The 26,167-nt window shown below is 49.7% G+C and overlaps 3 protein-coding genes across 11 annotated transcripts in view; 1 reads left to right on the top strand and 2 right to left on the bottom strand.

Moving 5' to 3' along the window:
- Positions 1-263, bottom strand: part of LOC114797442 (uncharacterized) — a 32,697-nt gene extending 32,434 nt beyond the window's left edge. For all 8 annotated transcript variants that reach the window (XR_003750858.1, XR_003750861.1, XR_003750860.1 and 5 more), the window contains exon 1: positions 131-263. Coding sequence is in view for 4 of the 8 variants with exons in the window: in XM_028992412.1 (XP_028848245.1) it covers positions 131-191 (61 nt within the window). In the remaining 4 variants the exon portion in view is untranslated. The remainder of the gene's footprint in view (positions 1-130) is intronic.
- A 1,635-nt stretch (positions 264-1,898) lies between these two features.
- On the top strand, positions 1,899-10,030 carry ankzf1 (ankyrin repeat and zinc finger peptidyl tRNA hydrolase 1). Of its 2 annotated transcripts, none has more exons than XM_028992356.1 (15): positions 1,899-2,338; positions 2,776-2,888; positions 3,016-3,118; positions 3,217-3,374; positions 3,457-3,566; positions 3,648-3,801; positions 3,892-4,114; positions 4,194-4,280; positions 4,379-4,552; positions 6,931-7,038; positions 7,174-7,426; positions 7,943-8,054; positions 9,283-9,450; positions 9,584-9,654; positions 9,792-10,030. In XM_028992356.1, the coding sequence occupies exons 1-15, from the start codon at positions 2,227-2,229 to the stop codon at positions 9,916-9,918; spliced, it is 2,073 nt and encodes a 690-aa protein (XP_028848189.1). In that variant the 5' UTR covers positions 1,899-2,226; the 3' UTR covers positions 9,919-10,030. The 2 variants fall into 2 exon arrangements, with proteins under 2 accessions (XP_028848189.1, XP_028848188.1); XM_028992355.1 differs by having other exon boundaries at positions 4,194-4,298.
- glb1l (galactosidase, beta 1-like) lies at positions 10,024-16,650 on the bottom strand. The gene is given in 19 exon segments (XM_028992361.1): positions 10,024-10,335; positions 10,422-10,468; positions 10,471-10,648; positions 10,722-10,853; positions 10,928-11,041; positions 12,255-12,344; positions 12,419-12,493; positions 12,715-12,833; positions 12,916-12,956; positions 13,050-13,171; positions 13,793-13,851; positions 13,920-14,100; positions 14,646-14,740; positions 14,808-14,868; positions 15,224-15,374; positions 15,441-15,610; positions 15,714-15,998; positions 16,074-16,188; positions 16,300-16,650. Coding segments are annotated over 17 exon segments (1,890 nt in total). The 5' UTR covers positions 15,765-15,998; positions 16,074-16,188; positions 16,300-16,650; the 3' UTR covers positions 10,024-10,131.
- Positions 16,651-26,167: the final 9,517 nt, after the last annotated feature.

Below are 26,167 nucleotides of genomic sequence, written 5' to 3'. Positions count from 1 at the left end.
TCAGCATGTAAACTTCAACTCTGATCATAATGTACGTTAAATAAATCTGAGCTGAATCTAGAAGGGCGGATCCATTTAGAAATGAACATAAAACAATAAATTATACTTTTTTAACCCTTTCTTCACTCACCTGAGCTCCATTCGAGATGCACGCAGCTTAATGCCAATAATAATATTAAAATCCAACTCATTTAGTTCAGTTCTGTTGTCACGGCCATCTCTAAGTTGTCAACCTTCCCCGTGCTTCCAACATGAGTTCTAACAGGAATTGGAGCCTGAGGTCTGGTTTTCACCGGATCTCACTGGATTAACCGGTTTTTCCACTTTATCATTTCACGTCATGCCACAGCTGTATAATTTCAAATGTATTAAAAACTTCTGAAATAAATGATGACAGCGTTGAAGTTGTGTTCATCGCAGTTCGTGGTTTTAAACGTTGTTGAGTTAGTTTTGTTGGACACGCGTAGAGACGTGTCCCCACGTACAGACGTACATCATCATGGATCCAGGGTGTGTCTCGCTCATGCCATAGCTGCCAGTGTTTATTCCCAGCATGCAACAGACATGCAAAAAATGCCCAACATGCTGCTGCACAGGAGACAAGTGTCCTCAAACAATGCAGGTGTCAAAATGAACATTCAGGGACAGAGAATACAGGTTAGAGAATACACCAGCCGAGAAAATATACACAGATTTTTAGCTCAGGGGCCACATTGATATATTGAATATTTGACAGACGGGCCGGGACAGCACCAGCATATGTTTATATCAGACATAAACATAAAAGGCATTACAGCGTACATATTTACACAACCAGTAATGCAGAAAAGCAAGGACACATCTTCCTTCACAGCAAACAAGTAAATTATGAAGTGACTGCATCTGTATTTAACCATCACCCATTTATTAGACGCCCTTATCCAGAGCGACTTACAGTCAGTAGTTACAGGGACAGTCCCCCCCTGGAGACACTCAGGGTTAAGTGTCCTGCTCAGGGACACGATGGTAGTAAGTGGGGTTTGAACCTGGGTCTTCTGGTTCACAGGCGAGTGTGTTACCCCACTATACTCCTACCCTTGGTGAGCAGTGGGCGGCCAGGACAGGTGACCCGCGGCGCAGCGTGTTCTGATTACGGGTCCACTTCCTTGCCCCATGATCACGCTGGAATAAAATGTATGAGAGATGTGCATGACTTTGTGTGTTTGAGGTGTGCGTGTTTAATGACTTGACCTGTTTCGTTATATCTGATACGAATAAAAATGCCTGTATGAAGTACGCAGAATAAGTATGTGCCGCCTGGAGAACCCACTTTTCATGATATTGACTAACTGCAGGATTGTTAAGGAGAATAAGAGAAGCAGGAGTATTGTAGCATTATTGGCAGGTTGGAGGTCTGTCCTGGGCTGGTGCGGGTTCTCCCCAGCCTAGTGGGTACCACACTCATCTATGAACCAGAAGACCCAGGTTCAAACCCCACTTACTTCCATCGTGTGCCTGAGCAGGACACTTAACCCTGAGTGTCTCCAGGGGGGGACTGTCCCTGTAACTACTGATTGTAAGTCGCTCTGGATAAGGGCGTCTGGTAAATGATGTAAATGTAAATGTAGTGACTGGGTCCGTCTGCGCCCCCTGGTGGAACGCAAGGCATTACAGGAACTTCTGTTCAAATAAGCAGACGATGATCTAATGTGATGTAAGTTCTCTTTAAACAGCTGGGTCACCTACATTGTGTACCTTTTTGCAACGATGTCATGTTAACATTAATAGCATTAATTTGGTATGTTACATTTAATATTTGGTATATTCATTGCTGTTGTTAAAGTTAACGTTGACGTCACGTGGCCTGATTGGCTCCCGTCGGTACACGTGACCAGGTTTCCCGCGCCTCCCCACACGGGACTTCCGGTGTCCCCGCAGGACGCGGCTTTCTGGTGTTTCTGGTGCTTTTGAGCCTCTTGGCCGCAGCGGTCTCCGTGTGAAACGGACGGAACGCCGCTCGGAGTTTAATATCCGCGGAGTTTGACGCGTGTCTTCGTGTGTAGGTCAGGAGAACAGCTGTTAGCTGCCCTGTTAGCGTTAGCCGTCACGTGTTCCTCCTGACGAAGGAGCCATGTGCTGACATGACAGGTTTCTATCTGAGGTTTCCAGCTGGGGCACCTTACAGAAGCTCAGAGCCGCATGTGCATTAAAAGCTATTAAAAGTCTCAGGAAGTACCCTGACAGGACATGTCGGTCCCGGAGAGCCGTTCGCTGTTCGACGTTCCCGAGGACCTGCTCCTGGTGGAGGGTCTGCAGGAGGTCGGCGATCCAGATCTCCAGCTGCTTCCTCATAATGAAGGTCTCTCTGTTCTTTATTAGATAAGACTCGTGTGAATATTAGATAAGACTCGTCCTGCATATTCAGACTTTTCTCATTTTTTGGAGGTGATTTCCAGTGAAATAACCTTTTTTTTTTAAAAGTGTGTAGCGATTGTCACATGTGATACACAGCAGCACAGCACACGGTGCACACAGTGAAATTTGTCCTCTGCATTTAACCCATCACCCTGAGTGAGCAGTGGGCAGCCATGACAGGCGCCCGGGGAGCAGTGTGTGGGGATGGTGCTTGGCACCTTGGCAGATCGGGATTCGAACCGGCAACCTTCTGATTACATGGCCGCTTCCTTAACCGCTAGGCCACCACTGCCCCAAACCTACCTTTAAAAGCATTAAGCGTGTAAGTTGGAGCAGTTGTTATGAAGGTCTGAAGGTATGAAGCGATCTTCTGCCCCACAGCTGTGGTCCACCCACCTTCAGACGATGGCCGGAAGGAGCTCGGACCTGCCGAGGTGTCGGACAGGATGCTCTGCTCCGCCTGCCAGTCGCCCTTCGACAGCCGTGAAGAGCAGGTGCGAATGAACACTAACTGGTGTCGTATGGAGATGGAATCGGACGTTTTTTTATTCGCCATTTTATACAGAAACGTACAGAGTTCGGATCTATAAACTCGTTTTGTTCGCTTGGCACGGTGTGCAGATAGAACATTACAAGCTGGACTGGCACAGGTTCAACCTGAGACAGCGGCTGGCGGGCCGTCCACCGGTCTCCGCCGAGGACTTCGAGACGAAGACGGGTGCAGGTGAGGGACACGCCTTCTGCTGGACGTTATGTATTTAACAAATGAATCGTTATTTCAGCGTCATGGACCGTAAAGGTAAAAACGTTTCCTTCGTGCAGGTGACGTGTCCAGCATATCTGGTTCCGACTCGGAGGAGTCCGATTCGGACACCGCTGACAGGGACTTGACCTCCGGACGTCTCTCGAGTAAGCTGGTGCTCCAGAACGCCCAGGGACGCTACCTGTCGGTCCACCGCTGCGTTCTGCAGAGTAAGAAGGTCGGTACCACGGCCCGCTCCCAATCGTGGCGCTTTCACCGCCACGTGACGAGCCGCTCGTCTACCTTCCACCCCTCCTCAGAGCGGGGAACGCGGAGACCCGGCGGCGGCGCTGTTGGGGACCAGCAGCAAGTCCGTGTGGGTCGTTCTGATGACCGGAGGCGGCCACTTCGCCGGCGCCGTCTTCCAGGGGTCAGCTCCGAGCGGAATTCCGACGCCGTGGTGACGCGACCTGCGTGGCGTCTCGGGACCTGATCCGTGTTGCGTTTGCAGGAAAGAGGTCCTCCAGCACAAGACGTTCCACCGGTACACGGTCCGAGCCAAGCGAGGAACCGCCCAGGGCCTCCGAGACGGCCAGAACCGCAGCCACGCCCCCAAATCAGCCGGCGCTTCGCTGAGGCGATACAACGAAGCCGCCCTGACTAAAGTAGGGTCGCGTGTAACTTATATAAAAAATATTATATATTACACAAGAAACAAGAAGTGTACAGATCTATTCTACTCTTCTTCTGTCCAGGACATCCAGGACCTGCTGGACAGCTGGTCGGACCACCTGAGAGGCGCCAGCGCCATCTTCCTGCGCGCCCCCAGCCACAACAAAGCCATCTTCCTCGGGGGACGCACGCCACCCCTCGACAAGGCCGACCCGAGGGTGCGGACCGTCCCCTTCGCCACGCGCCGGGCCACGTTCCGAGAGGTCCGGCGCGTCCACGACGTCCTCTCCACGGTGCAGGTGTATGGTGGGTGTGGCCACAGCGAGGTGAGCACCAGAGGGAGGAGATGCTTCTCCGTGTTGAAAAGCTCTGTTCTGTTTCGCAGGGAGGGACACGCCCGTCTCCAGCATCGTGACCCCGCAGAAGACCGCGTGGAAGAAGAGCAGATCCAAATCTGCGTCTCGGGCGACCGGTGAGCAGGAGAACGCAGGCGAGTTTACCGGAATGGCTCGCGTCGCCACGGCGGATGATGGTAATGAAGATATTCGTCTCTCTTCATCTCTCCTGCAGGAAAGGAGCAGGTGGAGAGCAGCTCGGAGGAGGACGACGACTCCTCCACTCAGCTCCTCGTGGTGGAGGAGACTGTGGGCACGTTGGACCTGAGGGAGCACGAGATTCACCCACCGAGGAGGAGGCGCAAGCGGAGGAAGGAGAAACGGCTGCAGGACGGGGAAGAGAGAGAAGGTACGCTGGGTAACCGCCTGTATACTTCTATTCCTTCATGTAATCGTGAAAACTGGGGGGAGCAAAATAATGTGGAGTCAACAACATACCATGACAATAGTATAGAGGATATTTATGGGCGGTAGTAGGCTAGTGGGTAACTAGGTGGTATAGAGGGCGGTAGTAGCCTAGTGGGTAACTAGGTGGTATAGAGGGCGGTAGTAGCCTAGTGGGTAACTAGGTAGTATAGAGGGCGGTAGTAGCCTAGTGGGTAACTAAGTAGTATAGAGGGGGGTAGTAGCCTAGTGGGTAGCTAGGTGGTATAGAGGGCGGTAGTAGCCTAGTGGGTAACTAGGTGGTATAGAGGGCGGTAGTAGCCTAGTGGGTAACTAGGTAGTATAGAGGGCGGTAGTAGCCTAGTGGGTAACTAGGTGGTATAGAGGGCGGTAGTAGCCTAGTGGGTAACTAGGTGGTATAGAGGGCGGTAGTAGCCTAGTGGGTAACTAGGTAGTATAGAGGGCGGTAGTAGCCTAGTGGGTAACTAAGTAGTATAGAGGGGGGTAGTAGCCTAGTGGGTAGCTAGGTGGTATAGAGGGCGGTAGTAGCCTAGTGGGTAACTAGGTAGTATAGAGGGCGGTAGTAGCCTAGTGGGTAACTAGGTAGTATAGAGGGCGGTAGTAGCCTAGTGGGTAACTAGGTGGTATAGAGGGCGGTAGTAGCCTAGTGGGTAACTAGGTGGTATAGAGGGCGGTAGTAGCCTAGTGGGTAACATTCTAGCCCAACATGCCTGAATGACTACCGCCCTGTAGCACTCACACCCATAATTATGAAGTGCTTCGAGCGGTTAGTCCTGGGACATCTGAGGGACTTTCTCCCACCAACCCTGGACCCACACCAGTTTGCGTACCGTAGCAATAGGAGCACAGAGGATGCCGTCTCCATAGCGCTGCACTCTGTACTCACACACCTGGACAAGCAAAACACATATGCACGGATGCTGTTTGTACATTTCAGCTCAGCATTTAACACTGTCATCCCCTCTAAGTTCATCTCTAAACTTAGAGCCCTGGACATCAACACCTCACTTTGCAACTGGATTATGGACTTTCTGACCAGCAGACCACAGCATGTAAGGTCAGGCCACATCCGCTCCACTACTGTCACGCTCAACACTGGTGTACCACAGGGCTGTGTGCTGAGCCCCTTCCTCTACTCCTTCTTCACCCACGACTGCCGACCTATGCATGGATCAAACTCCGTTATTAAGTTTGCAGATGACACCACGGTGATAGGTCTCATCGACAACAACGATGAGACTGCCTACAGGGAGGAGGTCCAGCATCTGGCCACCTGGTGCACAGAATATAATCTTCTCCTAAACACCACCAAGACCAAGGAGCTCATTGTGGACTTCAGGAGGGAGAGAAGAGGCTCGCATGATCCCATCCACATCAATGGGATGACTGTGCAGCCTGTTACATCCTTCAAGTTCCTGGGGACCCACATCTCAGAGGACCTGTCCTGGAGCATTAACACCTCCAGCCTGGTCAAGAAGGCTCACCAGCGCCTCTTCTTCTTGAGAACATTAAAAAAGAAGCAGCTACCCACTACCATCCTGTTGAACTTCTACCGCTCTACAATAGAGAGCATCCTTACCAGCTGTCTCACAGTGTGGTATGGAAGCTGCACTGTTGCTGAGCGTAAGGCGATGCAGCGGGTGGTGAAAACTGCCCAGCGCATCACATGGACTCCACTTCCATCCATTGAGGAAATCCAGAGGAAGCACTGTCTGCGTCGAGCTCACAGTATTCTTAAGGACTCCTCCCACCCGGCCCACGAACTGTTCTCTCTCCTGCCTTCAGGCAGACGGTTCAGGCTACCACGGACAAGAACCAGCAGACTTAGGAACAGCTTTTTTCCCAGAGCTGTTTCCTTGCTGAACTCCTCTGCCCCCCCCCCCATACACTCCTGATAATCACTGCACTATACTACTCCTGCACATATCACTTTATGTATATTTATATAAGTGCTTATTGCACTTCTGGTTAGACCTAAACTACATTTCGTTGCCCTGTACTTGTACATGTGTAATGACAATAAAGTTGAATCTAATCTAATCTAATCTAACTAGGTAGTATAGAGGGCGGTAGTAGCCTAGCGGGTAACTAGGTGGTATAGAGGGTGATAGTGGCCTAGCGGGTAACACACTCGCCTATGAACCAGAAGACCCAGGTTCAAACCCCACTTACTACCATCGTGTCCCTGAGCAGGACACTTAACCCTGAGTGTCCCTGTAACTACTGATTGTAAGTTGCTCTGGATAAGGGCGTCTGGTAAATGCTGTAAATGTAAACGTTTAATTTGAACCAACAATCCCCTGCCTGTATGTACGTTATCAGGGCTGAACGAGAAGGGCGTGGCAGATCAGCAGCAGACGGAGGTGGAGACGCCGCCACCCCACCCGAGGAGGCAGCGGAGCAGAGGGCCGAGTTCCCGTCCCCTGCAGGGTACGGGGTCACCACGCGCGCCGCCATGTCCTGTACAGGATCGACTGTAACCTGCAGGAGATCCTGTCGGAACGGCGAATACAAACACTGCAAACGTCTGTTTGAAAGCGGCCATTTTTGTCTGTGTGTGTGTAGGTGAAGGGGGCGGGGTTGATGAGCAGTGGGAATTCGGTTTACGGGACGCCCTCTACACGGCCTGTAAGACCGGAGACCTGGCCGCTCTACACGCCCTCCTGCTGCTGCCGGCCGAACACGGCGCCGACGCCGCGACCTCCCTCAACCGGCCCGTCGACGACGCCGGCTTCACGCTGCTGCACGTGGCGGCGGCGGCGGGTCAGAGGGGCGCCATCAGGGTCCTGCTGGATGCAGGAAGTGACCCGGCCTGCAAGTACGAATCATGAAACGCAGACTTACAGACCGGCCCATAAATAATACCGGGACATCGACACAATTCTGACCTTTTTCTTTCGTTCTACACACCACCACGGCGGATTAGAAATGACCCGAACGCGGCGTGCTCTAACGGCAGGATTCCAGCGTCCAGTTGAGCGTTTGGTTTATGTTTGTTATGGTTGTTAATTTGCGACCACTTCGTGTTCGTTTCATTTAAAATCCATATGTGGTGGTTGTGTATAGAGCCAAAATGATCAGAATTTACAAACATGACTATACATATAAATATTAAATTCTTGTTTCAACCGACGGTGGTACGATCGTTTCATGTCTAATCTTTTCATCTATCGAATGTGTAATTTATGCTGCAAAGTAGTGGAAAGTGAGTAGATGTGGCTGTAACGATAACACACACACACACACACTAGATAGAAAAGTTCACTCACCTGCCGCTACTTCACCGTCGGTGCTGTTCCAAATCCCCGTCCTTGTCGTGTTTTTCTAAATGCAGGGACAGGAAAGGACAGACTCCGTACAACGTGGCTCCGGAGAAGGACACCAGGAACGCGTTCCGCAAATACATGGCCGAGCATCCTGACAAATACGATTACGGCAAAGCGCAGGTACCGACGCTGCACTCCACGATAAATAACAGGGTGGTAGCGGCCTAGTGGGTAACTAGGTGGTATAGAGGGCGGTAGTGGTCTAGGGGGTATAGAGGGTGGTAGTAGCCTAGTGGGTAATTAGGTAGTATAGAGGACGGTAGTGGTATAGAGGGTGGTAGTAACCTAGTGGGTAACTAGGTGGTATAGTGGGTAACTAGGTAGTATAGAGGGCGGTAGTAGCCTAGTGGGTAACTAGGTGGTATAGTGGGTAACTAGGTAGTATAGTGGGCGGTAGTAGCCTAGTGGGTAACTAGGTAGTATAGAGGGAGGTAGTGGCCTAGTGGGTAACTAGGTAGTATAGAGGGAGGTAGTGGCCTAGTGGGTAACTAGGTAGTATAGTGGGCGGTAGTAGCCTAGTGGGTAACTAGGTAGTATAGAGGGAGGTAGTGGCCTAGTGGGTAACTAGGTAGTATAGAGGGAGGTAGTGGCCTAGTGGGTAACTAGGTGGTATAGTGGGTAACTAGGTAGTATAGTGGGCGGTAGTAGCCTAGTGGGTAACTAGGTAGTATAGAGGGAGGTAGTGGCCTAGTGGGTAACTAGGTAGTATAGTGGGCGGTAGTAGCCTAGTGGGTAACTAGGTAGTATAGAGGGAGGTAGTGGCCTAGTGGGTAACTAGGTGGTATAGTGGGTGGTAGTAGCCTAGTGGGTAACTAGGTGGTATAGAGGGCGGTAGTGACCTAGTGGGTAACTAGATGGTATAGAGGGAGGTAGTGGCCTAGTGGGTAACTAGGTGGTATAGAGGGCGGTAGTAGCCTAGTGGGTAACTAGGTGGTATAGAGGGCGGTAGTGGTCTAGGGGGTATAGAGGGTGGTAGTAGCCTAGTGGGTAACTAGGTGGTATAGAGGGCGGTAGTGGTCTAGGGGGTATAGAGGGTGGTAGTAGTCTAGTGGGTAACTAGGTGGTATAGAGGGCGGTAGTAGCCTAGTGGGTAACTAGGTAGTATAGAGGGTGGTAGTAGCCTAGTGGGTAACTAGGTGGTATAGAGGGCGGTAGTGGTCTAGGGGGTATAGAGGGTGGTAGTAGTCTAGTGGGTAACTAGGTGGTATAGTGGGTGGTAGTGGCCAAGTGGGTAACTAGGTGGTGTAGAGGGCTGATTGTAAGTCACTTCGGTTAAGGGCGTCTGGTAAATGCTGTAAATGTAAATAACGGTTTTCTGATTCGGAGAAGCGTCTTCTGCGCGTTTCAGGTGCCCGCCCCCCTGACCTCAGACATCGAGGCGAAGAAAGCGGAGAAGAAGAAAGCGCAGAAAGCTGCCCGGAGGCAGAAGGAGAGAGAGCAGAAGGAGGTGAAGAGGAAAGAGGAGGCGGAGGAGGAGGAGAGGAGGAGGTTTGCCGCTCTGAGCGATCGAGAGAAGGTAGCGTTGGCGCTCGTCCGGTTCCTCCCGTTGGCTGAAATATTACCAAAGGGCTTCCTGCTGAACTGTCAACTGGGTTTCTTTACCTCTCTGTCTGTCAATGATTGACCTCTGACCTCACCGAACGCTCCAGAGGGCTCTGGCCGCAGAGCGGCGTTTAGCAGAACAGAAGGCGGCCGCAGGATGCGACATCAGCAACATCAGGTGACGCGTCCATAGAGTTATGTCCAGACAGCTGATTTTAAATTTCACCAAAAAAAAAAAAAAAAAAAAAAACGAAATATTTTGTTCTAAATACTAAATTTTTCATTTACTTTTTTGTTTTTTTGGTTGCCCGCCAGACGCTGCTGGCAGTGTGGAGAGTCCCTGCTGAATAAGGTGCCCTTCCGGTACCTGGACTTCTCCTTCTGCGCCCCTCGCTGCGTGCAGGCGCACCGCAAGGCCCACGACCCGGCTGCCGGACCGTGACCTGTGACCCCGTTTGAAATACGGGAACTTTGAGAACAAACCAGAACCCGTCGCGTCGGTCCATTCCAGGTCCAAACGACAACTTGTAATAAATGGTGGAAGTGGTTTTTCAGAAGCGGCTTTATTTACAGTATAAGGCGCGGTGCGCGGTGACCTTTACTCTCCTCCACGTGCCGGTCAGTTTAAATCACATTCCGTCCGGTTCCTCGTCCTTCAGGACTTCTCCTGCGTGCCGTTGAGCTGAGGACGGTCCATGAACAGAACCCGCGGCTGCGCCGGCGCCCCCTCCAGCTCCAGGACGGTGACGTTGTTGGGCCGGGTGGCGCTGAGCAGGGCCCCCGGCATGTACAGCGTCTGCTGGGGGCCGCGCCGGGGCCAGAAGCGGCCCAGGTTCACGCCGTTGATCCACACCTGGCCCTGGGGGACGGGACAGGACGGGACACGCGGACGCGTCAGCGGGTTCTGCCGCGGAACAGCGCGATTACAAACCGTAGGCGACCGACCTTGGTCCAGCCGGTGAGCTTCAAGAAGGTGTCCCAGGCGAGGCCGTTAGGCTCCAGCGTCCCATGTAGAACCCTGGTCCCGCGTCCGGTTCTTCCTCCGGTTCCGGGCGTCTCTGCCTGCTGCCCGAGTGTGGCCAACCTCTGGCGATGGCACCATCGATGTCCAGGGGGTAGATGAGCCAATCGGTGAGGACCTTGTTCCCCAGGATGAGTTGCCCCAAGATGCCCTGTGGGGTGGGAAGGGGTCATTTCGTGCAGACGGCGTGAAGGACGGGAGACCGGACCTTGTCCAGGACTTGCCTTGTGGTCGTTGATCTTGTTGCCGAAGTTGACCCTGCCCATGTTCTCCACCAGGACGTCCAGCTGGTCTCCCTGCTGGCCGGTGACGTTCATCACCAGGGTGGTGTCCCTCTCCAGCAGGCCCTGGTACGCCTGTCCGGGCATCGGTGGCTTTACGAACGTGCATCAGGGACGAACGTCCTCGTTTAAAAGTAAACAAGTCTCACCCCACGGACTGAGACGTACGCCCGATCGCGGATCCCGTTCAGCGGCGAGATGAGAGGCGTCCCCTCCGGAGCGCTCGCTGGCAGCTTGGTCCGGTACAGCAGATAACCGTAGTACTGAGTAGAGTTCACACACACAGTCACACACACACAGTCACACACACACACACACACGCAGTCAGTCACACACACACACACACACGCAGTCAGTCACACACACACACACACACACACAGTCAGTCACACACACAGTCAGTCACACACACACACACGCAGTCAGTCAGTCACACACACACACACACGCAGTCAGTCAGTCACACACACACACACACGCAGTCAGTCAGTCACACACACACACACACGCAGTCAGTCACACACACACACGCAGTCAGTCAGTCAGTCACACACACACACACGCAGTCAGTCAGTCAGTCACACACACACACACACGCAGTCAGTCAGTCAGTCAGTCACACACACACACACACACAGTCAGTCAGTCACACACACACACACACACAGTCAGTCAGTCACACACACACACACAGTCAGTCAGTCACACACACACACACACACACACAGTCACACACACACACACACACACACACACAGTCAGTCAGTCACACGCACACACACACACAGTCAGTCAGTCACACGCACACACGCAGTCAGTCAGTCACACGCACACACGCAGTCAGTCAGTCACCGCTCAACAGTCAGTCAGTCACACACGCGCACACGCAGTCAGTCAGTCACACGCGCACACGCAGTCAGTCACACGCGCACACGCAGTCAGTCACACGCGCACACGCAGTCAGTCACACGCGCACACGCAGTCAGTCACACACACACGCAGTCAGTCACACACACACGCAGTCAGTCACACACACGCAGTCAGTCACACACACGCAGTCAGTCACACACACACACACACGCAGTCAGTCACACACACACACACACGCAGTCAGTCACACACACACACACACACGCAGTCAGTCACACACACACACACACGCAGTCAGTCACACACACACGCAGTCAGTCACACACACACACACACGCAGTCAGTCACACACGCAGTCAGTCACACACGCAGTCAGTCACACACACACACGCAGTCAGTCACACACGCAGTCACACACACACGCAGTCACACACGCAGACACACACACACACGCAGACACACACACACACACGCAGACACACACACACACACGCAGACACACACACACACACAAGCACACACGCACACACACAAGCACACACGCAGTCACGATATCGATACGAACTCATTTCCAACAGGCGCAGGTTTTATTAAAAATGTTTGAACCTGTTTCACGTCCTCGAACGTGAGCGGGTGGCCGGATTCCACGGGCCCTTGTGGCGACAGGACGTCCAGCAGACCGGCGACGGTGCCGACCTGTAGCAGCACGAGGACGCCGCGTCAGGACCGCGAGACGAAACCACCCAACTTCAGAAACGTAAAATACGCACCTTCTGCAACGTCACAAAGCCGTACGCCATCTTGGGAGAGGGTGGCGGCATGGGCCCTACGGGGACGTCGCGGAACTGAAGAACAGTAAGACGGAGGTGTAAAGTGAAGTGATGCACAGCACACGATGCACACAGTGAAATTTGTCCTCTGTATTTAACCATCACTCTGAGTGAGCAGTGGGCACCATGACAGGCGCCCGGGGAGCAGTGTGTGGGGACGGTGACCATCAGATTACGGGGCCGCTTCCTTAACCGCTAGGCCACCGCTGTCCCCAGGATGAAGACTCGTGTCTGACCTTGCTGATGACCCCTCTGATGGCCAGCAGTTTGTCGGTGGGGTCTCCGGCCTCGGACAGCGGCGCGTCGTAGTCGTAACTCGTCACCACGGCCCGGAACCGCGAGTCGAGGTCGGCGCCTGTTCACGCACATGTACAAACAGGCTGAGACGCTGCGCGCCGCGCCGCTCGCGGTGGAGCTTCGCGAGGCCCTGCCCTCACCGTTCCAGTATCCGAAGTTCGTTCCTCCCTCGAACATGTACCTGCGGTGACGAGAACCGACAGCGGCGTGCTATGAACCGTCAGCGGCCGCTGGTGGTAAATTACCGCGGGGTTTCTCACGGCGACGTACGCACATGTTGACGCTGGCCCCCATGGCCAGCATGTCCTCCAGCACGCCGCTGACCTTCTGCGGGTCCACGGCGGCGTGGGCGTCGCCCCAGTGGTCCAGCCAGCCGGTGTAGAACTCGGAGTTCACCTGCAAAATGAACATTCCAAAACAGCCAATCAGAGGGCAGAATACAAAAACGGTAACATACCACCACAACATGTGGGGCTGAATGCAAATTTCATTCTCTGGGACAATTACTGCATGACTGTAATTATTTTGGCGTAATTTGTATAATTGTTTCATTTTTAAAAGCAAAATATCTGTTTTTTTTTTTTCTATTTTTCATTGGTGATTGTTTAATGGCGTCTTAGGGTGGTAGTAGCCTAGCGGGGTAACACACTCGCCTATGAACCAGAAGACCTGGGTTCAAATCCCACTTACTACCATCGTGTCCCTGAGCAAGACACTTAACCCTGAGTGTCTCCAGGGGGGGACTGTCCCTGTAAATACTGATTGTAAGTCGCTCTGGATAAGGACGTCTGATAAATGCTGTAAATGTAAATGTCTTTTCATAGCGCTGCTGGGGCATGGTGGGTAATTTACCACCGCGTTTGCTTTTACGACGAGAGAGGCGGGCCTCGTAACAGATTCTGTACCGCGACGCGAAACATTGAAAGCTTAAAAAAAACTGAAAATCTGCATACTGCGGACGTGCAAAAAAAAAAAAAACGAATTTTATTCTAAAATGAAGCCATTTTTGTGACTCACCAGAGGGCCGGTGGGTTCAAACCTCCGTTGCCGCCTGAACGCTTGACTTATGTTGGTGTCTGAACGAGAACGGATGGTTATTTATATTATGTCGCTGGAGAAATTCCCGCAAGGCGCCCCGACCTACCGGTTCCGAAGTCCACGGTGGCGTACAGGCCCTGCAGCGTCCCGCACGCCATCTCGCGGTCCGTGTTGCCGTCGGTGGTGAACAGCACCGCGTCCTCGCCCAGGAAGAACCGGAACAGGGTGCGCAGGTGCCGCATGTAGTTGTAGTCGCAGGCGAAGTAGCTGCCGTACTCGTTCTCCACCTGGTCCGGCGGGCGAGAGCCCCACATATTATACGTAATAGCGTGTTGCTGGGAATCTTACACAACATACATTGTGTAGTGGCCTAGTGGGTACCACACTCGCCTACGAACCAGAAGAGCCAGGTTCAAACCCCACTTACTACCACCGTGTCCCTGAGCAGGACACCTAACCCTGAGTGTCTCCAGGGGGGGACTGTCCCTGTAACTACCGACTGTAAGGAGCTCTGGATAAGGGCGTCTGGTCTAAATTTAGTCGACTTCCTCGTCCGCTCAGCTGCCGCCGCCCTGTTTCGTTCCTCTTTTACTTTATACGTAAATTAAAACACAAAACGTCTCATAAGAAACTTGGAAAAAGTCTGGTATTCACTCCAAACACGCAGAACATTTTATTTCGTGCAGCTCCACAATGGCAGAATCTCAAAGCGCTTGATAGGTCGTCTTAAATCAATAAACCGGGCGGGATTTTTTTTATTTATTCGGTGCTTATTTACACGGAAGTCGGTCTTTTGCCACGTAAAAGAACGTCGGTACGAGACTGCGGTCACCTGCACGGTGATGATGTTGCCCCCGTTGCCGTACAGCCAGGGCCTCATCTTCGGCAGCAGCTCCGCCAGCCAGGTGCCCACGGCCTGGAGGTAATCTGCAACGTTCACATCCCTCAACACGTGCAACGTTTACAACGCGCATCGCGCAAGACGCCGGCGTACCTGAGTCTGCAGAGCGGAGGATAATGTTCGGCTTCTGAAGCAGCCAGGCTGGTAAACCGCCCTGTACGGCACAACAATATACAGCACGGGGTAAACTTAAAAATCCTTATAATAAAGTGAAGTGATTGTCACGTGTGATACACAGCACACGGTGCACACAGTGAAATTTGTCCTCTGCATTTAACCCATCACCCTGTGTGGGCAGCCATGACAGGCGCCCGGGGAGCAGTGTGTGGGGACGGTGCTTTGCTCAGTGGCACCTTAGCGGATCGGGATTCGAACCGGCAACCTTCTGATTACGGGGCCGCTTCCTTAACCACTAGGCTTATTGAAAAAGTTGTTATGTAGACATGTGCTAGAACTCCTACAGATGGAGAATTCTGTAATAAAACCAGCTTTAAACCAGCATGTCTCACCATCTCCCACTCGGCACAGATGTAGGGTCCCGGGCGCAGGATCACCAGCAGGCCCGTCTGATTGGCCAGGTCCAGGAAGTGGACGAGGTCCCTGTCGCCCTGGAAGTCGTAGACCCCCTGCACCGTCTCGTGATAGTTCCAGGGCACGTACCTGCACCGGCAGGGTCCGATCAGACCGCGTTTCTGACATTACACCTCTGAACTCTGCACCACTTACACCTGAACGGCGTTCAGTCCGGCCATGTACATCTTCACCAGCCGGTCCTTCCAGTAGAACCGGGGGATCCGGGAGTAGTGGATGCTGCCAGAGACGTACTGGAAGGGCTTCCCATCCTTCAGGAAGCAGTCGTTTTTGTGGTCGATGGAGAAAGAAGCGGCCTCGGTGCCCTGAACATGGAAAACCACGGAGATTAGATAGGTACGAACCAGGAGAGCACAAGGTCCCGGGTTCAAGCCCCACTTACGGCCGCCTGTGGATGTTAAAACTCACCGGGCTGTGGGCGGCCAGGTAGATGAAGAGGACCAGCGCGACGTAACCCATGATGCAGCGCTCCCCTTCACCGCGTCCCCACGGCGCCGCCCTTTTACGCGCGTCCCCCAGCTGATTTCATGTTGCGACTTTCTCTTTTGAACGTGACCGTCATGTGACCCACGCACTGCTCGCCGCGGCCACGTCCTAAAGCCCGCCGGGTTCCGGCAGGATCCGCTTCAGGTTTTTGGAAATTAGACCTCAAAAGGGCGAAGGGTCCTGTCAACAGGAACTTCACTTTCCTGCCTTTAAGTTGGGAGAGAAAAGAACTGATTAAAACTGCCAGTGTTCATTTATTTATCCACACGGAACCGACTTTACCGTCACGTGACCCCCGCACCGACCGCCGCCCCGCGGCCACGTCCTAAAGCCCGCCGGGTTCCGACAGGATCCGCTTCAGGTTTTTGGAAATTAGACCTCAAAAGGGTGAAGGGTCCTGTCAACAGAAACGGGCAAGACTTCACTTTCCTGCCTTTAAGTTGGGAGAGAAAAGAACTGATTAAAACCGCCAGTGTACATTTATTTATCCACACGGAACCGACTTTACCTCGTCCTGTGTGAGGTGGTTCATGAAACCACCTCCGCCTTCCTTTATTAGCTGTTTTGTGCCGATATTGTATAAACGACACGGTCCTCGACCCTCGCACGGCTCTATGTTGGCGACACAGGGAGGCACAATCGCCATTGTAGCTGCTTTTAAAGCACAAAAAAGTGGCGCTTCAGCAGAGATGCGCGCTATTGTGCGCTGACCTGTGGGCCCGTCGAGCCCCCCGCACGCTTCAGCGCTGCAGAAAAAACCCTTTATTCGCAAAAGAACGTCCAGCCGGGGCCGTTTTCTGTCAACGTCGCGCCCTGAGCGAAGTTTGCGCCGTTTCCTTCGTCGGCGTCACCTGCGATATCCTCGCCGGGCACCAGGTGGCGCTGCAGGACCGAAACACCGCCAGGCGCGGCGGTGGATCCCGCGGCAGCAGCGGCCTCTGGTGGACGCCGCGGGAAATGCGCACACGCCGAAAATACAAGATTCTCGCCGAAGCTGTGGAATAAAAGTCCGACTGTACAGGGCGACGGTTAAATACAGAGGACACATTTCACTGTGTGCACCGTGTGCTGTGTTGCTGCATATCACAATGACAATCACTTCACTTTAAAGTGAAAAAAATATATATTTTAAAAATTGGTTAGATTAATAATTTTGCGAACACTGTTATCCATATTTTTTACGCAACTTATACTTTTACTTAATAAAATATATATATATTTTTTTAAAAACCCTTTTATTTATTTATTTATTGCAAATCATAGTGTTATAACGCACCAATACGGCGAGTGTGACAGCGATCATGTTGCATCGTGACATTTTCAAGGCAGCACCTCTGTACGCGACCTTCATGTCTGTCTTCTGTCGCCACCTGCTCATCTGCAGCAGCTTCCGCTTCACCCTCACGGTGCACAAATTCGCTCAGCGTTCGTGATGCTGGAATGCCGGGGGGGGGGTTTAGACGTCTACGGTTTTGTCCGGTCGGCAGCGTCAGTGGTTGTTTGCACGTCGGGTATGAGTGGGCCGCGCCGGCGTCAGGTTGCGGCCTCCTTTGTGCGGGCGTGGTGATTAATGGGAACAGGAGCCGGCGGCGGTGAAAGCGGTAGCCAGGGGCCGACTGCTCATCCTCGCTTCTCCTTCATTCGTCACCGTCACCGCCCCGCTCTGATTGTTCTCCTGTCACCGTCTCCACTTAGGATGATGAAAGGCTGCTCGAACCCACCGTACCGAACACCTGTCTGCAAGCTGCCGTTCTTGCAAGGACCTTTGACCCAAGAGCAGAAAAGACCCTTTTCCATTGTCACTGTTTCTGGTTGTGGGACGGTTGCGTGAATTTATGACTTATTATTTTCCAAATGATTGTTGTATGCATTTGCTCTTGTGTGCCATACTTCATCACTTTGTTTACATTTACGGCATTTACCAGACAGCCTTATCCAGAGCGACTTACAGTCAGTTGTTACAGGGACAGTCAGTTCTGGTTCACTAGGACCCCCAACAATGAATACAATCTTTTTATTCACTCTGTTCTAGTTTCTATACAGAAGACAGTAAGAAGGTTACAAGTTCATCTAAATCTTCTCTAAAGAGGAAGGTCTTGAGCTGCCGTGTGAAGGTGCTCAGTGACTGAGCTGGAAGTTCATTCCACCACCGAGGGGCCAAGACGGAGAAGAGTCTAGATGAGCGTCTTCCTCGTACCTTCAGAGATGGAGGGACCAGGCGAGCAGTACTGGAGGCTCGGAGTATACCAGGTGCAGTGTGAGGTGTAATAAGGGCTGTGAGGTAGGATGGTGCTGCTCCATGTTTGGCTTTGTAGGCCAGCATCAGTATTTAGAACCTGATGGGTGCAGCTACTGGGAGCCGGTGGAGGGAACGTAGCAGAGGGGCGGTGTGGAGAACTTGGGAAGGTTGAACATCAGTCGTGCTGCTTCGTCCTGTATGAGTTGTAGAGGTCGGATGGTACATAGAGGTAGATTCTTTTTTACTGACACTTTCACTTTTTAATCATTATTATTGGTGTGTTTTACACTTGGCCAACACGCTCGCGTCTGAACCGGAAGAGCACAAAGTCCCAGGCTCAAACCCCACTTACTACCATCGTGTCCCTCTGTCCCCAGGGGGACTGTCCCCGTCACTACTGAATGTAAATGTGTTGTTACGCAACACGTAAAATAATATAGTTGTATATAACCCAAGTGAAATATAGTACATAGTGAACTATACAACATGGTTTTTAATGTTTGTCTTGTGTTTTGGACGTGTGAAGCTCAAGAAAGTCAAAGGAGATTTCATTCATCTTTTCTTTATAGATTCTTTATTTGGCGTATTTGCATTTTGTAATAACGCTCATGTTACGCTCGCCTTTACGATGTCCGCATAGCTGCGTCCTGTTCGCCAGCCTCCCTGATGAATCTGGCCAGCCTGGTTCTTGTACTGGTTTCTTTTCTCCACGTCTCCTTGAGAAGCTTCTCGAAGATGCTCCAGTGTTGCTCTCATGTCCGCTGTCTGCTCGAGTTGCCCACACAGTTCCTCCTCCCTTCTGAGGAGGACCTTCAGGGTTTCCTCAATCTCCTGCCTCTTGCTTCTATTGTTTAAGTCCTGGAAACGTTTTTCCAGTTCGTTCCTGGTAGATGTTTCTTCAAGGAGCACTTTTTCAAGTTCTTCTCGTGCTCTGTGCTCATGGTCACGTTCGGCTGTCATCATCTCAAGTTCCTTTTTCATTTGCTGGAGCGTCTCCTCGTGGAGACTGTCTTTGGTCTCCAGCTGATGACGGAACTTTGTCTCTGTCTCCAGGAGAAGCCTCTCTGCCTCTTTCCTGCTTTCTCTTTTTGCTTCAAGCTCTTTTTCAGCTTTCTCTCTCCTGCTCTGCTCATCTGTCATTTGACTTCTCAGCGTTTCCTGCTCCTTCTTCTTGTTCTGCAGCGTCTCTTCATAAAGAGCCTGCATGTTCCCCAGCTGCGTATGGAGCTGTGTCTCCATCTCCATCTGCTTTCCAGTTTCTCTCACTTTACAGAAACGCCTTTCTGCTTCTTCTCTGTTGTGTCTCTCCACGTTCAGCTGTGCTTCAAGCTCCTCACATCGCAGCCGTTCCAGATCTTGTTCTTCTCTCAGTCTTTCTTTTACTTCATTCTCAGCCTCCTGGATGGCAATTTGACTGTCTCTCTCTTGCCTCAGCTCTTCACGCAAAGCCAGGCTGTTCTCTGTCGTGTCACGAATAGCCATCTCCAGATTATTATTGGAGGCCATGAACCTCTCCTCCACTTCTTTACGATGACCGGGATCCCTTTCCAGGAATGTCTCCATCACCGCCTCGAGTGTGCCGACCTGTTCCCCGAACACCTCAAACTGACCCATCTGAGCTGAGTTCAGATCGGTCATTTTGGGCTCAACGGAAACGTTCTTCTTGAAGAAGCGACGCTTGGTCCACCTAACAAACCTCTTCCACGCCTTCATTTCTCTACCTCTATACTGAACTCTCGTAAATATGAAATGATTTAGTTCTTCACGGCTCACCTCTTAAATAGAGAAAAGCTGATGATGTCACTTTTTTTTCAGCCAATCAGATTGAGGAACAAGATCTTAAGAACATTGTGATTGGCTGAAAAAAATTATATCAGCCAATCACATTAATTCTGGGCTCTTGTTCTTCAATCTATTTCAATCTATCAACGCTATTTGTCCCAAATCAAATTACTGCCACTTTCACTTTTTATTAATCATTATTATTGGTGTGTTTTACACTTGGCTAACACGCTCGCGTCTGAACCGGAAGAGCACAAAGTTCCAGGTTCAAACCCCACTTACTACCATCGTGTCCCTGAGCGGGACGCTTAAGCCTGACTGTGTCCCCAGGGCATACCTGTCAAGTATCCCGGTTTGGCCGGGAAAGTCCCGTAATTTAGCCTCCTTTCCCGCCGTCCTCCCGTATTAGTGTTTTCCCGTAAATGTCCCGTATTTTAATCTGCGTTATTTAAAAAAATAATCAGAGTTGTGTCGCTAATCTCGCGATAAGTGCCGCCTGCAGTAGCTACTACAGGTACTGAAGGTGGCAGTTCTCGCGAGATTAGCGCGTGAGGTCAGATGACGAGATGATGAGTGACGACGCGGGAAAAAAGAAGAAGAAACAGACAGATGATGGACGCCAGGACAGAGAAGGAAGGCGCTCCTGCCAAAAAAAAACTAAATCCTCGTGTCAATACCGCGATCAATGGGACACCGAATGTATTTTTATGAAGAAGAGCGGGGTGGGGGACAGTCATTTGTAACCGCGACTTTAGCGTCGCACACGGGGGAAGGAATGATGTCAAAAACATGCCCGGCCGATGTCAGCATTCGTGACGAGAAATGCCACTGAGGCAGACCAGGTCACAAGTGCAGAGGTACAAACGGCAACGCTGTGTGGCAAAAACCTGATTAATCAGTTTGTCCAATAATGGCGGTCAGGAGTGGTGCAGCTGTGTATAAAGCCAGCTGAAGTTTAGAAGTGATTGACAAGTGGTGATTTTAGCTTTTTTGTCACCCGTCTTAAAATGTAAGGGACACTGGGACTTGGTCGGGGTGGTGGGACTGCTCGTAGCGGGCGCAGGAAAATGTCCCTTATTTTCAAATCCAAAACTTGACAGGTATGCCCCAGGGGGACTGTCCCCGTCACTACTGAATGTGTTGTTACGGAACAAGTAAAATAATATAGTTGTATATATTCCAAGTGAAATATAGTACACGGTGAACTATACAACATGGTTCCAGTCAGTAAAACATTTGTTTTGCACGTCATTAGTGTGAACATGGACACGCCCCCTACACAAACGGGCTAATCGGATACTAGTACAACTTTGATTCTATATTTTATTATTAGATCATTTGTACCGTGATATAAAATTATTTTTAATGTTTGTCTTGTGTTTTAGACGTGTGAAACTCAAGAAAGTCAAAGGAGATTTCATTCATTTTTTCTTTATAGATTCTTTATTTACTGAAATATCCTACTGTGTCTTCCTTTTACCTTCAGAGATGGAGGGACCAGGCGAGCAGTACTGGAGGCTCGGAGTATGCCAGAGTATTTTTGCGAGGTGTAATAAGGGTATTATAAATCATTATAAATCTGCTTGGCAGTAGAATCCAAGAATCTCTGTATTTAATCCGCTCAAGGTAATGTTGAGACGTGAGAGAAACTCCAGATGCACACAAATAACTTGTGAAGCATAAGATTGACAGAGTGCTTGGTCTGAATTGTGCTGACTGTCTGGTTCCAGTTCTGGATTTTACATGGTAAACACACAGATGCATGTTGGAGAGTAACGGTGCCACGTCTGGGTGCAGCAGGAGCCCCAGCTGGCAGCACTCAGCCTGACAGCAGGGCTCTAACCATGGACAGGTGCTGCTGGGTAGGCATCCGTGGTTGGAGCCCTGTTAGAAGGAACCGACACTGATGCATCGATGTGGATCCTGAACTTTGATTTCAGTTCCTGGCAACCGCCACACGCCTGTTGGTTTGTTTTTCTTGGCTTCCTTTGTTTTGTCCCTCGTGCCTTTTTCTTTTGTGCGTATTAATAAATCCCATTTGCCCAGATGTCCCGTCTCTGCGCTTCCTTCCCCCGTCAGCCCGTGGTCGTGAAAAACAGAAGTAAAATGTACAACGAGACAAGTTCTGTTAAGTTTTCTGATATGTATTGTATTTCTTTTCATAAATTATTTGTTGTTCCGCCAGCTCAGGTGGCACTTTATTTTAAAAAGTCTATATTTGCCAGATCAAGTAAAGCATACATGTGCATGTTTTTGGTGTTATGTTTTGGTGTTTAATTATCATTATATTCGTGATTTTCTAAAGATTCTGTTTTTGAATAAAGGGTTGGAAATGAATGCTTTTATTTATTCATAATTTTAAAAAATAATCAACAGATTAATTGATTATTAAAATGATTGTTAGTAGCAGCCCTGCTTCTTTATTATCGGAAGATAAATCGAACATTAAGACTAACTGTGCTGTAAAACAAGTATTTGCTTTATTAGATATTTCTCCAGATTTATTTGTTTTAAAGCCAAATGGCGTATGATGTAAGCCAGGACTTTATTAGGCATCAGACCAAGTGATGATTATCACCATTTCACAGGGTGAAGATGCAGTGATTCCTCTCATCGTTGTAAAGTCGCTGGTTTCCAGTCTCCCGCCTCCAGCTGCAGAGTCACGCCGCCGACCAGGTAGGAGATGTGGTGGTCCATGTCGTACTCCCCCAGCAACATGATCCTCTGCTGGTTCCTGTACAGCGCTGTGTACATGGTGCGCGATGAGAGGATGTCCGCCACGGTGAACCTGAAGAAGTAAACGCCCTTCACTGGAGCGGTGAAGAACCCTGCAAGAACCATACAGAAAAATTCACTACAGTCAGATCTACTACCATGATGCACCTATCAGGTTAAACAGGAGACTATCAGTCCCTGTTCATCACCGGACCGAACCACAAACCCTGGTGGACACCAGGGACTCCGCCTTCCAGTCCAAAGGCAAAGAGGCTCAATTCTACAGGCCGAGCCAACCAGTCACGGGCCAGTAAGGAGCAAAACGAGCTGATGCAGAGAAGATGAACATGGCTGCCCGCTCCTCACCAACGGTGATGGTTTAAGCCTTTAAACCTGAGCCACACAGTGTGTGGTGTTTCACAAGGACAAAGTGCGTTAAGAGGCTGGCACTGAGGTGTTTAAAGAATGTGACTCCCACTGACACCATGACTATGAGAAGATGCTGAGCACCTGTATTACTGCTGTAGGCGTTTCCAATGTTGGTGATGATGTTCCTGAAGACCAAGTTCAGTTCGGAAGGTCCTGCTTGTACATACTCAGTATTAAATGTCAAAGCTGCTGAAAAGGCCACTTTGCCTCCTGTAAAGTGGAACAGAACCAAAAAAACATCACTGCTGATATTCAACTTTACAAAAAGACAAAAACATAATCATCTGATATGTAAGTAATTCTATTGATTTACATAGAATGATGACTAGAAAGTAACTTATATCCCAAATAAAAGGCACATCATATATAAGGATATGACCCAATACTCATCATGTACAATAAACCGATCTTTCATCACGATTACAATATGTATTCAGTATATAGCAATAATAACATCAAAGTTTCTTCAGTATATTTTCCATCATTTACCTGCATTCATGTTGTTCAGTTTCTCCACTTTGGTCTCCACTGATGTTAGTCTGGTCTTCAGTCCTCCAATCTCTGCATTCAGAGCAGAAAATATTAAAACCACAGTCAGTTCCTACGTGAGCTTTACTAGAACCAGTGGACTTCTCTGTCTCCTTTTTGCATTTCATAAATATTCATAAATATCTGAACAGAATGAAGACCCCCACTACGCTGGTACGTAAACTTGGTTAATGAGTTCATCACATGATACCTGAGTTCTTCTGCTGCAGATCTTCTACTTGGTTCTTGACAGCTTTCAGCTCTGCTGCTTGTTCTGATGTAGGTGGAACACAAAAAATGAGCCAAATCTTCACCAAGAAAATACGATTAGAGATCATTTCAATCCAGCTCCTGCATTCTGATGAGTCAGGTTCTCCACGTTCTGCTCATTGTCATCCATTTGGATCTTTAGAGCCGTCAGCTCTGCCACAAGTGCTGCAATAATGGAGGAATAATTCAGTACTTTATGGTAGATAATGGTATGGCTTATTTCTATAGGAGACTAAAGTGTTTTTATGGCAGGATGGTCGCATATAACAGTTAATTTATATGGCTGTGTATGGCAGTTTATGGCAGTATATAATAGTTTATGGATGAATATGGTTGCATATAACAGTTAATTTATATGGCTGTATATAATAGTTTATGGCGGTATATGAATGTACATGACTGTATGTATGGATGTATAACAATGTATATTGATGAGATGTCGCTGATTGTTCCCATGCTCAGAATTACTGTAAAAAATTAAATGGTCACTCTTGTAAGCAGCTTGGATGTGAACGTTGGACTGTCTGTTCTGCATTACCTGCATTTTCCATCTTCAGATTCTCCAGGTCTTTCTGTACGTCTGACAGGACAGCATCTTGCGCTTATATACAAAATAATACAGATGTGTGTTATTCTAAATTATATCTACTCATTACATGTAGAGAATTGAATTACTGTACTGTTATTATAACCTAAACTAATCATAACCAATGAATAATAATTCACTGTTTATGTTAATTATACAGTAACTACATGGAATTCATACTATGTGTGACTAACTAATACTATTTGTATAGTATATTTTAAACAATAATATTTGTCAAATGTCATTTATGCACCTGCATTCTCCTTCTTCATGTTCTCCACTTCATCCTTCATGGTCTTTATCTCCACATCTTGAGCTAAATACCAACATTAAAGTCTATGAATGATGTTCATACTGGTCTCAGTGTTGTTGAATTAATATTGCACATTTAGAAGATGGTCCTAGTGAACCAGAATTGACCACTTCATCCATGGTGACATGGAAGCACGTTGTAAGTGGCTCTGGTTAAGGACGTCTGCCAAACGCCTTAAATGTAAATGTAAGCGGCCTCCTTTTTTTATAAAGCCGAACTTATTCATTATTTACATTTAAGGCATTTGGCAGACGGCCGTATCCAGAGCCACTTACAACGTGCTTTCAAGTTACCATCGATGAAGAGTCTAGATGAGCGTCTTCCTCGTACCTTCAGAGATGGAGGGACCAGGCGAGCAGTACTGGAGGCTCGGAGTATACGAGGTGCAGTGTGAGGTGTAATAAGGGCTGTGAGGTAGGATGGTGCTACTCCATGTTTGGCTTTGTAGGCCAGCATCAGTATTTAGAACCTGATGCGTGCAGCTACTGGGAGCCAGTGGAGGGAACGTAGTAGAGGGGCGGTGTGGGAGAACTTGGGAAGGTTGAACATCAGTCGTGCTGCTTCGTCCTGTATGAGTTGTAGAGGTCGGATGGTACATAGAGGTAGATTCTTGTTTACTGCCACTTTCACTTTTTAATCATTATTATTGGTGTGTTTTACACTTGGCCAACACACTCGCGTCTGAACAGGAAGAGCACAAAGTCCCAGGCTCAAACCCCACTTACTACCATCGTGTCCCTCTGTCCCCAGGGGGACTGTCCCCGTCACTACTGAATGTAAATGTGTTGTTACGGAACACGTAAAATAATATAGTTGTATATAATCCAAGTGAAATATAGTACATAGTGAACTATACAACATGGTTTTTAATGTTTGTCTTGTGTTTTGGACGTGTGAAGCTCAAGAAAGTCAAAGGAGACTTCATTCATCTTTTCTTTATAGATTCTTTATTTGGCGTATTTGCATTTTGTAATAACGCTCATGTTACGCTCGCCTTTACGATGTCCGCATAGCTGCGTCCTGTTCGCCAGCCTCCCTGATGAATCTGGCCAGCCTGGTTCTTGTACTGGTTTCTTTTCTCCACGTCTCCTTGAGAAGCTTCTCGAAGATGCTCCAGTGTTGCTCTCATGTCCGCTGTCTGCTCGAGTTGCCCACACAGTTCCTCCTCCCTTCTGAGGAGGACCTTCAGGGTTTCCTCAATCTCCTGCCTCTTGCTTCTATTGTTTAAGTCCTGGAAACGTTTTTCCAGTTCGTTCCTGGTAGATGTTTCTTCGAGGAGCACTTTTTCAAGTTCTTCTCGTGCTCTGTGCTCATGGTCACGTTCGGCTGTCATCATCTCAAGTTCCTTTTTCATTTGCTGGAGCGTCTCCTCGTGGAGACTGTCTTTGCTCTCCAGCTGATGACGGAACTTTGTCTCTGTCTCCAGGAGAAGCCTCTCTGCCTCTTTCCTGCTTTCTCTTTTTGCTTCAAGCTCTTTTTCAGCTTTCTCTCTCCTGCTCTGCTCATCTGTCATT

Source organism: Denticeps clupeoides, chromosome 9 (genome assembly GCF_900700375.1).
Source record: "Denticeps clupeoides chromosome 9, fDenClu1.1, whole genome shotgun sequence".
Taxonomy (NCBI): Eukaryota; Metazoa; Chordata; class Actinopteri; order Clupeiformes; family Denticipitidae; genus Denticeps; species Denticeps clupeoides.
Note: the sequence above shows the minus strand (reverse complement) of the source record. Positions and strands in the feature narration are given on the sequence as shown.

What these genes read in the sequence shown, in the direction of transcription:
- ankzf1 (XM_028992355.1), top strand. Translation starts at nt 2,227, where the DNA reads ATGTCGGTCCCGGAGAGCCGTTCGCTGTTCGACGTTCCCGAGGACCTG. An exon ending in GAGTTCCCGTCCCCTGCAGG is followed by an intron (nt 7,039 to 7,173) that starts GTACGGGGTCAC and finishes GTGTGTGTGTAG; the next exon opens with GTGAAGGGGGCGGGGTTGAT. An exon ending in GGAAGTGACCCGGCCTGCAA is followed by an intron (nt 7,427 to 7,942) that starts GTACGAATCATG and finishes TTCTAAATGCAG; the next exon opens with GGACAGGAAAGGACAGACTC.